This window comes from Chiloscyllium punctatum, chromosome 3, assembly GCF_047496795.1.
Source record: "Chiloscyllium punctatum isolate Juve2018m chromosome 3, sChiPun1.3, whole genome shotgun sequence".
Taxonomy (NCBI): domain Eukaryota; kingdom Metazoa; phylum Chordata; class Chondrichthyes; order Orectolobiformes; family Hemiscylliidae; genus Chiloscyllium; species Chiloscyllium punctatum.
This window is the reverse complement of record NC_092741.1, coordinates 90682946-90700250: the sequence shown is the minus strand read 5'-3', so window position 1 is coordinate 90700250 and position 17305 is coordinate 90682946. Positions and strand designations below refer to the sequence as shown.

Below are 17305 nucleotides of genomic sequence, written 5' to 3'. Positions count from 1 at the left end.
AATCAAATACAGTCAAAATTGTGAAAATGTTCAACTACTAGCTATTATCCATTGCTTTCTTGCACAGAATCATAATCCAATCAGCATTACCTTCCCCTCTATTTCTTGCAATATCAGAACAAATGTGATGATTGTAACTGGTCAAAAAAATCTGCGATAGGGTTAATTGATCATTGTTCACTTAAGGAGTTTAAACTGGAAGGAGACAAGGCTAATAAGCAGTAAACAGCTTATCCAAATAGGTTCAATTATCTAATGAAACAGGTCACCTTTTAATGTAAGCATAGGAAATGTTATACCTGCCCTTAACCTCCTTATTCCTTACCATCAAAGCCACAAATACTCCACACAGGTAAAATGTAACTTTTTTTTCATAACTTTCAATTGAGTATACTGAATTCACTGCTCATCGTGTGTATGTTTCACCAGCCTTGGTCACCGGTCATTGGTCACCAGCTGGAATTACTGAGTCAACAATTTCAGAGTGCAACCACTGCCTCAATTTGTTACCTTTTCTTTGCAAGTTTTACTCCAATATTCTTGTTTCTGCTTTCATTTTTCACTTCCTCATTTTAAATTATTTATTGGGGTGGGGATGTTACTGGGAGACAAGCATTTATGGTCCATCTCTATTCGCCCAAAAGGCAGTTAAGAGTCAGTCAACCACATTGCTGTGGATCTGGAGTCACGCATAGGCCAGGCCAGGAAAGAACAGCAAATTTCACTCCCTGAAGGACACTAGTTAACCAGATGGATTTTTACAACAATTGACAGTGATTATATGGTCACCATTTTTATTCCAGATTTTTAATGAATGAATGTGATAACAATTCAGTAATGTGAGCAGCTAGATGGGCCAGCATTTATTACCCACACCTAGTTGCCTTTGACAAGGTGGTTTTAAGCAGTCTTCTTGAACTGCTGCAGTCTATTAAGAACCATAATGCAGTTAAGGTAGTAGTCCATGATTTTGGTCTAGCAACATTGAAGGATCAATAATGTATTTCCAAGTCAGATTTAGTGGCTTGGAAGAGAACTTACAGGTGGGTAGCATTCCCATGTATCTACTATCCTTATCATTCTGGGTGGTACTGGCTGTGGAAGATACTGCCTAAGGAGCCTTAGTGAATTTTTGCAGTAGATCTTGCTGATGGTACACACTGCTGGTACTGAATGTTGTTGATGGAATGACAATTATTATGGCGCAACAGAAGGCCATTCAGTCCATCATGCCTGCACTAGCTTTATTAGCCGGTGCTAATTTTCTGCTATTTCCTCACATCCCTGCACACTATTACTATCCAATAAACCATCCAATACCCTCTTGAATGTCTCAACTGAACCTGGATCCACCACATTTCTGGGCAGTACAGTCCATACCCTATTAAACTGTGTTTTCACATCACCCTTGCTTCTTTTGCACATCATTTTAAATCTACATTCTCCTGTTCTTGTTCCAGTTACAAATGAAAACAGCTTTACCCTATCTACTGTGTTCAGCCCGCTCATGATTTTGAAAACATCAATGTGGTCTCCTTACAGTATTCCTCTTTTCTTTTGATGTGGTACCAATCAAGGAGGCTGCTTTGATGTGGATAGTGTCAAGCTTGTTAAATATCAGTGGAGATACACTGTGGGGGAGTATTCCAGCATTCTCCTGACGTATTCATTGTTGATGTTGGACAGGCTTTGGGAGTGAGGTGAGTTACTGACTGCAGTATTCTTAACCTTTGACCTGCTCCTATAGCTACTGTATAAGTATGGCTAGTCCTGTTCAGTTTCTCATCAGTGGATGAGAATCCCCAGAATTTTGATAGTGGGGGCAATTTAGTAAGGGTAATGCTATTGAATGCGAAGGGACAATGGTTAGATTTTCTCTTGTTGGATAGGGTCATTGTTACTTGCCACTTTTTAGCCCAAGTCCAGAAATCATTTAGGTCTTGTTGCATTTGACCATGTGCTTCAGTATTGGAGGAGTTGCAAATGGTGCTGAATATTCTGCAATCAGCAGCGAACATTCCCACTTCTGTCTGTGATAGAAAGACGGTCATTGATGAAGTAGCTGAAATAGTTGGGTCTAAGGCACTATTCTGAGGAGCTCCTGTAGAGATGTCCTGTAGCTGAGTTTACTGACTTCCAACAACTATAACTGGTTTCCTTTGTCAGGTATGATTCCAACTAGTGCAGAGTTTGCCCAATTCCCATTGCCTTCGTTTTCCTTTGGTCTCCCTGATGCTACATGCAGTTGAATGCAGCCCTTGCAGTCAAGGGCTGTCACTTTTCCCTCATTTCTGGAAATCAGCTCTTTTGTCCACGTCAAAACAAGGCAGGAACTGAGTTGTTCTGGTAGAACCCAAACTGGCTGTCACTGTGCAGGTTATTGCTAAGCCAGTGCTGCTCGAGAACACTGTTGATACACCTTTCATCACTTTCCGATATTTGAATGTATACTGATGGGTGATAATTGGCCCAGTTGGATTTTTCCTGCTTATGCTGTTTAGAACACAAGTAGTCCTTTGCTGTATAATCATCATGATGTAGAGGTAACAGTGTTGGAATGGGGTGTACAAAGTCAGAAGTCACACGTCACCAGATTATAGTCCATCAGGTTTATTTGAAATCACAAGCTTTCAGAGAGCTGCTCCTTCGTCAGGTGAACTGTTCTTCACCGCTTTTTTCCAGTTTTTAATCCAATATTTTTGCTTTTACATTAGTGTTTAATTCATTGCCACTTCTCTTCTTTAAATACCTACTTTGAAGTTCCACTCTACCTCTACAGTGCTTTGTACTTCCCATCCACTATCTGACCCTTCAATACATGTCCATCCATCCACATGGTCAAACGTTTTAATTGGCAAATTTCTCTGGCTCAATTTTACTCTATTTGCATGCCATTTGAAAATTTCACTGTCATGTTTTGGATCCACCATACTCCAGATACTTCCTGTTATATTGTTGTATTTTTCATTAAGAATTATAAATGAATTGTTACGCAAGTGTATTTCCAGAGTGCCACATTCATTGCTGCACGACAATCAAGTGGTAAGCAACACTGTATCAGCCAACAACACACAATGTGATCAATTACATAGATTTAAAGAATGTACCAATACTTTATGTCTGTAAGTGTGATTATCTGGAATATCCAGCCACCACAATGAAGTCTGCAGCTTCATTTCCTTACACCTCCACTTTAAGTAACTTCAAGCATAACGCTGAGCATAAATTTTTGACATCCTTGCCCTTGCGGTATGTTTTCGCCAGGATTTCACCACTCTGGTCCCTTTGAGATAGACTCTTTTTATCCATTAATATTGTTTTGTCATTTCTACATATCTCACTTTGTCCTCTTATCTTCACATAATCTTCTCAGCAAGAACTGCCAGCTTGGCATTGGTCAATTTAATTTCTCTGCTTCTACCCAATCTTCCTCTGAACTGGAATCACTCCATTCTCTCAGGTCCAAACAAAACAAGGAGGGCACAGCTTTCAGTTAAACTAACCTCTAGCAAATGATAACTCTCCAACATACCCTCCTACCTCCCAAGAATAGTGATGCCACCATCAAGCAACAAGCCATTGTTGTCAGTCACTGACAGTTTCCACTGAAGTTCTTCCTTCCATGGTCTATAACCACATATTTAAAATCCAATTAAAATTGGGCATGTGATTAGCCATTTTGGTAATTGGAAAAGATATTTTATTTTTTGTTGTGATCAATGGAGTAGGGGAAGTAGAGAGACTGTCCATCCTTGGTATAACAATATTATGGTTGAGAAGCGTGGTGCTGGAAAAGCACAGCTAGTCAGACAGCATCCGAGGAGCAGAAGAATCAACGTTTTGAACATAAGCTCTTCATCAGAAATGCAGTCCTCACTTTCTCCACAATGATATTATGGTCTAGCATGCATCCTTTACCCACAAAATATTTCATAGTGCAAAATGCAACTGATTAAATTGAGCATGAGATTAAATGTCTAATCTTCAAACCAACTGTATCACAGAGGTTGGTAAAACTGGGGCTATTATATAATAATGCAAGTTCTTCTGCACAGACCAGAATTTAGCTGCTCTTTATGTTTGCGATTATTTACACAGTATTTAATGTTGCCAATCTATCTGCATTGTAATTACTTGCCAGCTTGAAATAATTTCTACTTTGTGGATCTATAAAATGTATAAATAGCCCATCATCTCAAATTGCATGAATACCCAGCAACTTCTACTCCAGAAATTCAACTCACACTATCACCTCAGTTTACAAAGGTGGTATGTCATACCTTACTTGGTCAGCACATCAACAATAAAACTCACTCTTTCCAGAGTCATTACAGAAAACTTTTTTAAAAATTCCTCATTTACCTGTCTCTTAGACCTATGTTGCCATAAAGAACAGAACAGGGTTCTATGTTTCACAATAATAATTATTTATAATGAATAAATAAGCTCTAGCTACAGGTAAACAATTATAAATTATCGATATATGACTCTACTCGATAAAACTAACACCCTTGTAAACCTCCCTCTGCCTACACACAAACGTACACATGAAATAAAACATGGATGTAATGGGTGTAGAGAGACTAGAGAGGCAGTTCAATGTCCCCTATCTACAGAGTTCACCAAGATGGTCCTTTGGCTTGACAGGATGTGCTGCTCTTTGACTCTCCTTCTCCAAATCCTTTCACTTGCTGAAGGTACAGGGTGGCTAGTTCACATTTGTAAGTCTATGTCTTACTGGTTAAGGGATACAGTTTACAACAACTGCTAGTGAAAAAATAAACTAGTTCTTTGAGATTAACATGTTTTACTCTGAAAAGAGACAACTCCCCACCATGCAGAGATCTGATGCTTTCTCACTATCTTGTTCTAAACGCACCCTCCAGCTGTTCTGCTAACTGAAAGCCAAAGACCTTCTGCCTGCCAGCAATTATATCATCGATAACTGGTCACTATTGTAAAGACCAATTATCGACTTGTTGAATGCAGACTCCATTCATACACACTATTAGCTCCAGCTCATCTGCCCACTGTTGAATATACAGCAGTGTAAGCAGCAGTTACGAGGATCAGGTTATTTGACTGCAGAAAGTACAGTATCCTTCAATGGTCCTTGGCTTTTAAAAACTATTTGCCCATTTCAGTTACCAACAATACATTTGTTAAAAAAAGTGTTCTTTACAGCCAGCATTTACCCATTGTGATTGACCAGTGGTCAGTTCCAAAATATAACTCTGAAATCTAGTTTTTTTTAAAAAATGAATTGTTCTGGTGAGGTTTTGCTGGATTGCAGATAAGTAGAAATAGGATTCATAGCTTGAGGAAAATTATGTAAACATTTGCTAACTTGCAAGACCCTACATCTCCACATTGTTCCCCAGTTCTTATACTTTACTGAGCATCTTCATGAAAATTTGATGTTGTAGCTTTGTCTATGATGAATGAGCAAAATATTTTTAAAAGTAAATATCCTGAGAAATATTTATCAATTTAGTTTGCTTGCAGCATGCATTCCGGAACATTCTTTTGATTGGTTTCTGCATCAGGTACAGTGTAACAAATTATTCTCTGAAGCAGAAAAGAGAAAATACATACAACATCTTCCTCTTCTTCCTTTAGCATCTCTCCATTTTCTTTAATGTCTCCCCTTGTTGTAGAGACTGGTTTTTGCCTCTTTTTACGATTGCCCCTAGAAACTTCTTCATTGTTGCATGTTGACGGTTCCTTTCTCAGAACAGATATCCTGAAGCAAAATAAAAAAAAACAAAATCAGTACTAAGGCAATAAGCTGAATAAAATTGCTTTCTCCCCAAATTTCAGTGATTCAGATAAACTGGAAGGCCATTAAGAGTACTGGGTGGGCTCAATTCCAGAATTCCTGCCTCCAATCCAGTTTTTGGCTATTTCTGCTGGTATGGAGTAAGCATGTTACACACATCATTCCCATGCTTGCTGCATTCACTGCAGGAAAATGGAGTCCAAATGTCTTTCATAGAAAAATATAGGCCTCATAGACCTCTCAGCAGGGTACTGAACAGCAGGGATTCAGTCTCAATTGAAAAACCAGAGGAAAAAAAACCTGCTCTTTAAATTCCTTGACACGCTTTAAAATGGATAAACAGATTCCATTATTTCAGTTTCAACAGTTAGAGGCTGTATAACAAGGTGGATAGATTCCTACTGACAATCAATCTCTCAAAGCTAAGTTGACCATTACATTCACCAGATTTATCAAAATGTTGATAATTTTGTGAAAAATGCACTTATGCATTTAAGATTAAATAGAACACTGCTTAGGAACTCTAATGTCATGATCTGAAGTGATTCATATCTCCGCCCCTTTGAAAGTGAAAAGATATCCTTCAGCAGCTTTCTGTTAAACAGGAAAAACAAACCGATTGCTGTACTCCACTGATTGACAGGAACAATAGAAAACAAGGGAAAAGAAATACACATATTTATATTGCACATTCTGAGGCCTGAGAGAGGATATCAATAGCGATCACTGTCCACCAGTGCTGACATTGTTTCATTTTGCAATCCAAAGTGCTTGTAATTACATAACACTTTTAACAAAAAGCCTTTTGAGGTGATACATGAAAAACTCTCTAGGAAATGGATGTCAAGCAGGAAAAGTAGGGTACTGAAATGTTTTTCCCCCAAATAAACTGGTTTCTCAAGAGGTTTTCCAACGAGGAAAGGGGAGTCAAACAGCTGAGACAACAGTGAGACGAGCAGAGAAAAAGGCCAGAGTCAGAAAAGGAGTGTGTGATGGGACTACAGGGATGTAAGAGGTAACGAAGACCAGGAGGGATTTAAGCAAATGGACAAACATTTTAAATTTCAGATACTGACAGTCAGTGATTGAACACAAGGACAAAGGTAAACGATCAACAGGATGCCATGTGAGAAAGAAATGGCCTATTCTTGCTCTTAACTTCTATGTTTCTATTTCAGATAACAAGCTGCCTCTGAGGCACTTACATTCTTGCTTAAATTGGGAGGACAAAACTGCAGAGTATGTAATATGCTGTCTCACCAATACCCTGTATAACTGAAGTATGACATCCCTACTTTTAATGTCCTATTTCTCGTTATAAAGGACGGCATACCATTAGTGTTCATGACCACATGCCCTAATTGCATATTAACATTTAGCCACTACTACAATAGAACATGTAGGTTCCCCCGAACTTGAGAATTCTGTCGTTATTCTCCAATTAAGTAATACTCTATGCTTTTCCTACCAAAGTAAAAACTTCACTAGCGGTCACACAGCTAGCACCTGGTTAGCCAATTCTACATCATCAGTGGTGTCCTGCACTGTATGTTACAAAGGGGAGTAAAAGTTATAGTTGTCCCCTCACTTTCAGGAGTCCTTTTTCCAGAAAGGGCCTAATTTGGTCACAATCAGCAAGAAAACCTAGGCAAGGAAAGTTGCTAAACTGCAGATCCATTCAGTTGCACTGTGGTCTCAAGCCACCAAGAGAGGGGGCAGGATATCATGGAGTTGCTCAGAAACGGACTACCTCCACTTCTGAACAAAGCAGGCTCACCTTCATCCTTTTGTTTACACTAAAGATCGGTTTTGCAGCAACACACAGCTGAGTGAACAAATCTCAGCCATTCATGTGGACCAGTCCCCATGTGAGTATAGCCTCAATGACAAACAAACTGGGAGAATAAATGTGAGAATTCAATTTTTGAACAACAAAAAATGACAAATATTGTTTGTTGGACAGCAAAACCCAAAATAAAGTGAAATTTCAGTAATGGCACAAAGGTAAAAGGTACACACGTTCAACCAGAAAATAGCATAAGCTTTATCATGAGTACAAACTGTCTTGATGTACACTAAGTATGAATAAATGATGGAGGTTAAATACACCAGCCTGGATGAATGACCTTGGAAAAAGTGTACAATTGTAAAGTTAAAACAATTAAAAACAGAAGAATATTAGTGTCGACTAAACCTTGGTAAAATATCCAAAAACAAATGTCTGATTCAATTAAATACAGTATCAAACTGCACATGAGGATTGCAAGAAAGAAAACATTCTACATGAAACTGGAATGGTGCATACCAAATCTTTAGTCAAAACAAAAGAAAAATGAAATGTCAACTTTCTTGCCATTATGTCAAAGCAGCCCTTAACAGCACACACAAGCAAATCAAGTGCATTTAACAAGTAGCCATGTTTTGAGGCACTCAGCAAGAAATACCCTCGACACCAAGAAAAACACTTTTTTTGAGACCAGGAAGGTTGGATGCAGATAACCCCTGATACACACTGAGATACCCCTCAAATTCTCTTCTATTCATTTGTGGGAAAAATCTGTCACAGGCTGGACCAGAACTTATTGCCCGTCCTTAGTTACCGTAGAGACATTAGTGGTGAAACATCATTTTGAACTGTAATAAACCTGAGGTTATAGGTACACCCACAGTGCTGTTCAGACAGAAGGACATTTCAGGATACTGACCCATTGACAGTGAAGGACCACTGATTTAGTACCAAATCAAAATGGCATGTGGCTTGGGGAGTACGTGGTGGGTGATAACATTCCCACACATACATTGCCCTTGTTCTTCTAGGTGGTAGAGTATGAATGTTGGAGTTGCACTCACCACGCAATTGGAGAGTATTCCATTAAATCCCTGACTGGTGTTTTGGGAATTCTTTGGTGAATAGCTTACTGCAGAATTCCTAGCCTTTGATTAGTTCTTCAAGCCACAGTATTTATATATTTTGGTTAATGGTAACTATTAGGATATTGATAATGGGGAATTATAATGAAAATATCTTTGTATTCAAGGGACAATGGATGGATTCTATTGTTGGAAATGGCCATTACCTCGCATTTGTGTGAAGCAAATATTATGTGCTACTAATTAGCCCATATCTGGACACAGCCCAGGTCTTACTGCATTTGAACATGGACTGCCTCAGTATCTGAGGAACAGTGAAGCATGCTGAACATTATGCAGTCATCATCAAGCATCTCTACTTCTGAACTGATCACGGAGGGAAACAACTTAGGTTGGGCCTATCCTGTAGAACCCCTGCACTGATGTCACGAGACTGGAATGACTGACCTTTGTGCTAGGTAGGACTTCATCCAGTGGAGGAAGCTTTTGCCCAACTCCCACCAACTCCTGGATGCCAGACTTGTTCAAATGTTTTCTAATATATGAACTCTTTGATGAACATCGTGTGTTTGAACCCAAGTATTTGGTATCAAGGGCAGTCGCTCTCTCCTCACCTCTGATGTTCAACTCTTTTTTTCCATATTTAATCCAAAGCTCTAATGAGATCTGCAGCTCTTTGGTCATGGTGTAACACAAACTGATCTTCAGTGAATAGCTTACTCCCTTTTCAAATGCTGCTTCATTGTACTGTCAATGACTCCTTCCATCACTAGGGTGATGATCAAGAATAGACTTATGTGTAGTATTTGACTGGGTGAATTTGTCTTGCTTTTTGTGGACACGACATACCTGGGCAATGCTCAGGCTGCATACAACCATATTATAGTTCAACCGAAAGGTTAATTCTCCCAAGACACCACAACTTTATTTTATTTACTTGTGGGATGTCGATGTCCCAGGCTGAGCCAGCATTTGATTCTAGTTCTTAGCAGCCCATGAAAATTGTAGTAGACCTCCTCTTGAATCAATGTAGTCCATGTGTTGTAGATGGACCCACAACGCCCTTAAGGAGGCAATTCCAGGATTTTAACCCAGTGACATTGAAGTAACACTGATTTTGTTCCAGTTCAAGATGGTGAGGGGCTTGGAGAGGAACTTGTAGATAGTGTACTCATGTACCTGCTGCCCTTGTCCTTCTAGATGGGTGTGGTTATGGGTTAGAAAGTTGCTGTATAAAGGCATCTTGGCAAATTTCTGCAGCCATCTTGTAAATAGTGCACACTGCTGCAGCTGATGAGCTTTGGGGGTGGAGTGACTGAATGTACCAACCAAGTGAGCTCTTTTGACATTGATGGTGCCAAGTTGGAGTGCTGCTGGAGCTGCATCCATCCAGGTCACTCATCATACTCCTGACTTATGGCTTCCACAGATTGTGGACTGACTCTGGGGAGTCAGAAGGTGAGTTACTCTCTTGTAGTATTCCTAAGTTCTGACCTGCTCTTATTTCTTCACATATACTGCTGGACTTCCTAATAATTAGAGTCAGAGAGATGTACAACACGGAAACAGGCCCTTTTGTCCAACTCGTCCATGCTGACCAGATATCACAACCTAATCTAGTCCCATTTGCCATATCCCTCCAAACCCTTCCTATTCATATATCCATCCAAATGTCTTTTAAATGTTGCAGTTGTCCCAGCCTCCACCACTTCCCCTGGCTATGCATTCCATATATGCACCACCCTCAGCATGAAAAAGTTGCCCATTAAGTCCCTTTTATATCTTTCCTCTCTCACCATAAACCTATTTCCTCTAGTTCTGGAATCCCCCACTCCAGGGAATAGACCTTGTTTATTTACTCTAACCATGCCCCTCAATTTTAGAAGAGAAAGTGAGGACTGCAGATGCTGGAGATCAGAGCTGAAAATGTGTTGCTGGAAAAGCGCAGCAGGTCAGGCAGCATCCAAGGAACAGGAGAATCGACGTTTCGGGCATAAGCCTTTCTTCAGGAATGAGGAAAGTGTGTCCAGCAGGCTAAGATAAAAGGTAGGGAGGAGGGACTTGGGGGAGGGGCGTTGGAAATGCGATAGGTGGAAGGAGGTCAAGGTGAGGGTGATAGGCCGGAGTGGGGTGGAGGCGGAAAGGTCAGGAAGTAAATTGCAGGTTAGGAAGGTGGTGCTGAGTTCGAGGGATTTGACTAAGACAAGGTGGGGGGAGGGGAAAATGAGGAAACTGGAGAAATCTGAATTCATCTCTTGTGGTTGGAGGGTTCCTAGGCAGAAGATAAGGCGCTCTTCCTCCAACCATCGTGTTGCTATGGTCTGGCAATGGAAGAGTCCAAGGGCCTGCATGTCCTTAGTGGAGTGGGAGGGGGACTAGAAGAGTAGAGCTACAGAGTGGTTGGGTTGGTTGGTCCGGGTGTCCCAGAGGTGTTCTCTGAAACGTTCCGCAAGTAGGCGGCCTGTCTCCCCAATATAGAGGAGGCCACATCGGGTGCAGCATCCCTCAGCCCATTGACCCATATGATCAATATCTCATTGTAATCTGAGGTAACCCTCTTTGCTGTCCACTACACCTCCAATTTTGGTGTCATCTGCAAACTTACTAACTATACCTCTGATGTTTACATCCAAATAACCTAAATGACAAAACATAGTGGACCCAGCACCAATCCTTGTGGCACTCCGCTGGTCACAGGCCTCCAGTCTGAAAGGCAACCCTCCACCACCACCTTCTGTCTTCTACCTTCGAACTTCGAACCAGTTCTGTATCCAAATGGCTGGTTCTTCTTGTATTCCATGAGATCTAACCTTGCTAACCAGTCTCCCATGGGAAACCTCATCAAATGTCTTACTGAAGTCCACAAAAATTACATTCAGCATTCAGCACACTGCCCTCATCAGTCCTCTTTGTTACTTCTTCAAAAAATTCAATCAAGTTTGTGAAACATGACTTCCCACGCACAAAGCCATGTTGTCTATCCCTAATCAGTCCTTGCCTTTCCAAATACATATATATCCTGTCCCTCAGAATTCCCTCCCAAAAACTTGCCCACCACCAAAGTCAGGCTGACCGGGCTATAGTTCCCTGTCTTTTCCTTACCACCTTTCTTAAACAGTGATACCACATTAGCCAACCTCCAGTCATCCAGCACCTCACCTGCAACTATCGAGGATACAGGAAGAGGTCCAGCAATGACTTGCGTCGCTTCCCACAGAGTTTCTCATCAGGTCCTGGGGATTTGTCCACCTTTATGCATTTCAAGACATCTAGCATCTCTTCCTCTGTCATATGAGCATTTTTCAAGATGTCGCCATCTATTTCCCTACATTCATTTTTTATTTTAAACTTTATCTTCTTCTGGCAAACCTCCCAGTTAAAGGAAGGTGAGTTCCATGAAATCCAGAAGTTAAATGTCTTTGCATTACCTGCTGGGAGTCTGTCAAACAACCGATCTAACAAGTTTGGGTCCTTCATCTTTTCAGGCCCACTTTTCTACTGAGGCAGACTATTCACAGCTTCCTTTCATTCTGACTTTCCAGGCACACCAAAGACCAAAGGCAGTAAGTTAATCTGGCTTTGTATGAACAAGTAACACCAGGGCCTGCTTATGTACTGGATCCTAATACAGTGATTGCATTGACACTAATCTGAGATATCGAGGATGATGCTGAAGAGATAGGAACAGCAACCTATATTGCTGCTTTCTTTACATCAAGATATGGCCTACAGAAATGGAAAGGCACTTTGCAAATTAAACAAAAAGTATGTATCTTCCACATCTTCTGTGACAAGCTGTTCAAGGTTTACTGAATATGCCAAAGAAAGACATTAAGGTCAAAATGGAACCTAATGGTAGTGGAAGATCAGATCTGTGCTAAATACAAAGTTGTTATCTATGAACAGATAGTAGCTTCCACTCTTAACTTAATGTGGCATAACCTGCTGACTCTGGGTTCGACCACAGTCAACCCAGAGTGGCAGCCCAGAAGTGAAATATCCTGCTACTAATTGAGGATTTTGGGATGGTAGGAAAAGGATTCTCTGAATAAGGATCCTCACATATGTTCACCACTGCTATATTAGTTTCCCCTCCTTGACAAAGTGCATCAACTTACATTGCAAAGGCAGCAGCGAAGGTAAATGTGACACACAGATCACCTCAGGAGATCTCCCACCCACAGCTTCCAACCTCATAGTCCGGGAACCCCGCACTGCCCGGTTCTACCTCCTTCCCAAGATCCACAAGCCTGACCACCCTGGCCGACCCATTCTCTCAGCATGCTCCTGCCCCACTGAACTCATCTCTACCTCCCTTGTCACTGTCCTATCCACCCTAGTCCAGGAACTCCCCACATACGTTCGAGACACCACCCACGCCCTCCACCTCCTCCAAGACTTCCATTTTCCCGGCCCCCAACGCCTCATCTTCACCATGGATATCCAATCCCTCTACACCTTCATCCGCCATGACCAGGGCCTCCTAGCCCTCCGTTTTTTCCTCTCCCGACGTCTCCAACAGTACCCTTCCACCGACACTCTCATTCGTTTGGCTGAACTGGTCCTCACCTTTAACAATTTCTCCTTCAAATCCTCCCACTTCCTCCAGACCAAAGGGGTAGCCATGGGCACACATATGGGCCCCAGCTATGCCTGTCTCTTTGTTGGCTACGTAGAACAATTGATCTTCCATAATTACACCGGCACCATTCCCCACCTCTTCCTCTGCTACATTGATGACTGCATTGGTGCCACCTCGTGCTCCTGTGAGAAGGTTGAGCAATTCATCAACTTCACCAACACATTCCACCCTGACCTTAAATTTACCTGGACCATCTCTGACACCTCCCTCCCCTTCCTGGACCTCTCCATCTCCATTAATGACGACCGATTTCACACAGACATATTTTACAAACCCACCGACTCCCACAGCTACCTGGATTACACCTCTTCCCACCCTACCTCCTGAAAAAATGCCATCCCGTATTCCCAATTCCTCCACCTCCGCCGGATGTGCTCCCAGGAGGACCAGTTCATTCACAGAACACACCAGATGGCCTCCTTCTTTAGAGACCGCAATTTCCCTTCCCACTTGGTTAAAGATGCCCTCCAGCGCATCTCGTCCACATCCCGCACTTCCGCCCTCAGACCCCACCCCCCCCAAACATAACAAGGGCAAAACGCCCCTGGTGCTCACCTTCCACCCTACCAACCTTCGCATAAACCAAATCATCCGCAGACATTTCCGCAACCTCCAAAAAGACCCCACCACCAGGGATATATTTCCCTCCCCACCCCTTTCCACCTTCCGCAAAGACCTTCCCTCCGTGACTACCTGGTCGGGTCCACGCCCCCCTACAACCCACCCTCCCATCCTGGCACCTTACCCTGCCACCGCAGGAACTGTAAAACCTGTGCCCATACCACCTCCCTCAACTCCCCCCAAGGCCCTAAAGGAGCCTTCCACATCCAAAGTTTTACCTGCATATCCACTAATATCATTTATTGTATCCGTTGCTCCCGATGCAGTCTCCTCTACATTGGGGAGACTGGACACCTCCTAGCAGAGCGCTTTAGGGAACATCTCCGGGACACCCGTACCAATCAACCTCACCGCCCTGTGGACCAACATTTCAACTCCCCTTCCCACTCTGCCGAGGAGAGGTCCTGGGCCTCCTTCACCGCCGCTCCCTCACCACCCGACGCCTGGAGGAAGAACACCTCATCTTCCACCTCGGAACACTTCAACCCCAGGGCATCAATGTGGACTTCAACAGTTTCCTCATTTCCCCTTCCCCCACGTCACCCCAGTTCCAAACTTCCAGCTCAGCACTGTCCCCATGACTTGTCCTACCTGCCTATCTTTTCCACCTATCCACTCCACCCTCCCCCCCGCCCCCAACCTATCACCTTCATCCCCTCCCCCAGTGACCTATTGTATTCTATGCTACTTTCTCCCCACCCCCACCCTCCTCTAGCTTATCTCTCCACGCTTCAGGCTCTCTGCCTTTATTCCTGATGAAGGGCTTTTGCCCGAACCGTCGATTTTACTGCTCCTCAGATGCTGCCTGAACTGCTGTGCTCTTCCAGCACCACTAATCCAAAATCTGGTTTCCAGCATCTGCAGTCATTGTTTTTACCTAGTTGATTTTATACACTAGCAATAGACAGGGAGGGTTTCTGCAGGTAACAGATTAATTTAGCATGTTTGAAGGTGCTTCTTTTCATCAATTACTGTGTGGTTAAGGAGCTGTGTATGTATATAATCTATAAGTGATCAAAATGGTGTAACGCCCAGTTTAGGCTGAAATGTCAGTTTCATACCTGAAGTTTTAAGAAGGTTTGTTGACGTCAAAAAAGAAATCTACAGCATATTAAATAACTTACCTAGTCAGCTTTTGTAGGTTATTGAAATGTCTTTCTGCACTGTTCACAGGTATTGTGAGTTAGAAATGACAGTTAGTGCCATTGTTACCTCCTTCCAGATTCTATGACTGACAACTTAATATCATTGACTTTCCTGGTCACGAAGTTGTGCAAGACTCTAGGTAAAAATGTACATGCAAATCCTTCTAACCAACCGAGATTTCCCCTAGTACTCTCCTTGGTGGATAACACGTTGAAAATTGGAAATTTTCTTTTAACACACCAATTACATAATTTAAAGAATGAGATAATTTAGACTAACACATCAAAGATCCAGGTCTCATTTTGAAGAATGGTATATGATCCACACTTTTTAAAGGGTGTGCTGACAGAGTTTCCTTGGTGCTGCTACTGACTTTATATTTCAGAATAAACAAGTTATCCTCATGAGAAATGTGGGTGCCAAGTCCCAAATGGTAAGATTAGTACAGAAAGCAGTGCAAATTCAGCAGATGTGGTGTTGAGAAATTTCAGGCTAATGGCCTTTAATGAATTGCTGATAATGAGGCACTCAAACGTATATCAGTACGTTGACGGTGGTCATCCAATGATTTTGCTGAAGTTTATCACTAACACATCATCCTTACAACCTAAAGCCTTACTGAGAAATTCAAATTGGCATTGGTCTTCATGACTTTATCTAACTGGACTCGGCATTTTTGGTAATATTGCATTTAAATCCAAGATTTTCTTCATTAATTATCTTGCCATTCAGTGTTTACTCACAGACCCTACTTATCCTCCAAAAAAGTATATTATCTCAGACAAATCCTTAATTAAATAATAAACTGAAGCTGTAATATGCTAACCCAATAGTCTCTTTAGTCTGTTAAGGTTTCTCACAATCCACACCTTTATCTCCACTGTATCAGTCTAAAAAGCAGTATCCTCTGTATTGCACTAGTAACCACAAAAAAAATGCTTATCACTTACTTTTCTTTTGCCTGCTGCATACATCTTTCACTGCAAAATTTACTCTTGTGACCAAATTCCTCAGTTGTCCCATAATGACCACAATTTTCACAGCAAAGGATTCCATCCATACTGGGTGGCTCCTCTGGGTATGTTGGGATGGGATTTCTAGACAGAGCTAAACAGCAAACATACATAGTTTATTAATTTCAGAGACACACCATATTGTTATAATAGTATACTTAAACATTATAAACTAACATATGCAATATTTAATTACAGGCATTATTTACATTTAAAAGTTGACTTTGGTTTATAAAACTAATCAATGTATCAAGATTTTACACCATGAAATATGGGTAAGTGCATGCTTATATCTTTCTAACCATGGCAAGTGTCAGATTCAATTCCAGAAAAGGGCAGTTAAATTAAATGTAATTGATTGGATGTTGTCCACAGATGAAGTGTTGTATATTCATTGTACACCCCTACATGTTTTCAAGATGGTGATGGTAAGTTGTCTTTATAAGTGACCTCCTTAGTCATTTCATGGAATGTTAAAATTATTGCTTGTTTGGATATTCATATAAAACAGATTGATAACATTAATCCAAACTGCTCTTTTATATATGTTAATCTGTATTTTTTTAGTTAAATATGCCCTCCTTCCCTGGAGGCTTCCATCCAGCAAGGAGGCAAGAATGGAATCAAGCATGGCAAATCTTATAATCTTTGCGGTGATTTCAAATTTAGAACATAAGAACTAGGAGCAGGAGTAGGCCGTCCAGCCCTTTGAGCCTGCTCCACCAATCAATAAGATCATGGCTGATCTTTTTGTGGACTCAGATCCACTTAGCGCGCTTTCACCATTTCCCTTAATTCCTTTATTGTTCAAAAATATATCTGCGTTATCTTTAAAAATGTTTACTCAAGTAGTATTAACTTCTTCAGCCAGAAGGTTGTCAATCTATGGAATTCCTTGCCCAGTGGAGAAGTTCCTTCTCAATTCAGTCCTAAATCTGCTCCCTTATGTCTTGAGGCTATGCCCTCTTGTCCTAGTATCACCTGCAGTGGAAACATCCTCTCTACATCTATCTTACCTATTCCCTTCATAATTTTGTATGTTTCTATAAGATCCCCCTCATTCTTCTGAATTCCAATGAATGTAACCCCAGTCTACTCAGTCTCTCCTCATAAGCCCACCCCCCAACTCTGGAATCAACCTAGTGAACCTCCTCTGGACCCCCTCCAGTGCCAGTACTTCCTTTCTCAATTAAGGAGACCAAAACTGCACACACTACTCCAGGTGTGGTCTCA

At 41.6% G+C, this 17305-nt stretch overlaps 1 protein-coding gene across 1 annotated transcript in view; it reads right to left on the bottom strand.

Moving 5' to 3' along the window:
* Positions 1–17305, bottom strand: part of l3mbtl3 (L3MBTL histone methyl-lysine binding protein 3) — a 172953-nt gene that overhangs the window by 122673 nt on the left and 32975 nt on the right. The window contains exons 4-5 of the mRNA XM_072556048.1: positions 16010–16166; positions 5596–5743 (exon numbers count right to left, since the gene is read on the bottom strand). Coding sequence (XP_072412149.1) covers positions 5596–5743; positions 16010–16166 — 305 coding nt within the window. The remainder of the gene's footprint in view (positions 1–5595; positions 5744–16009; positions 16167–17305) is intronic.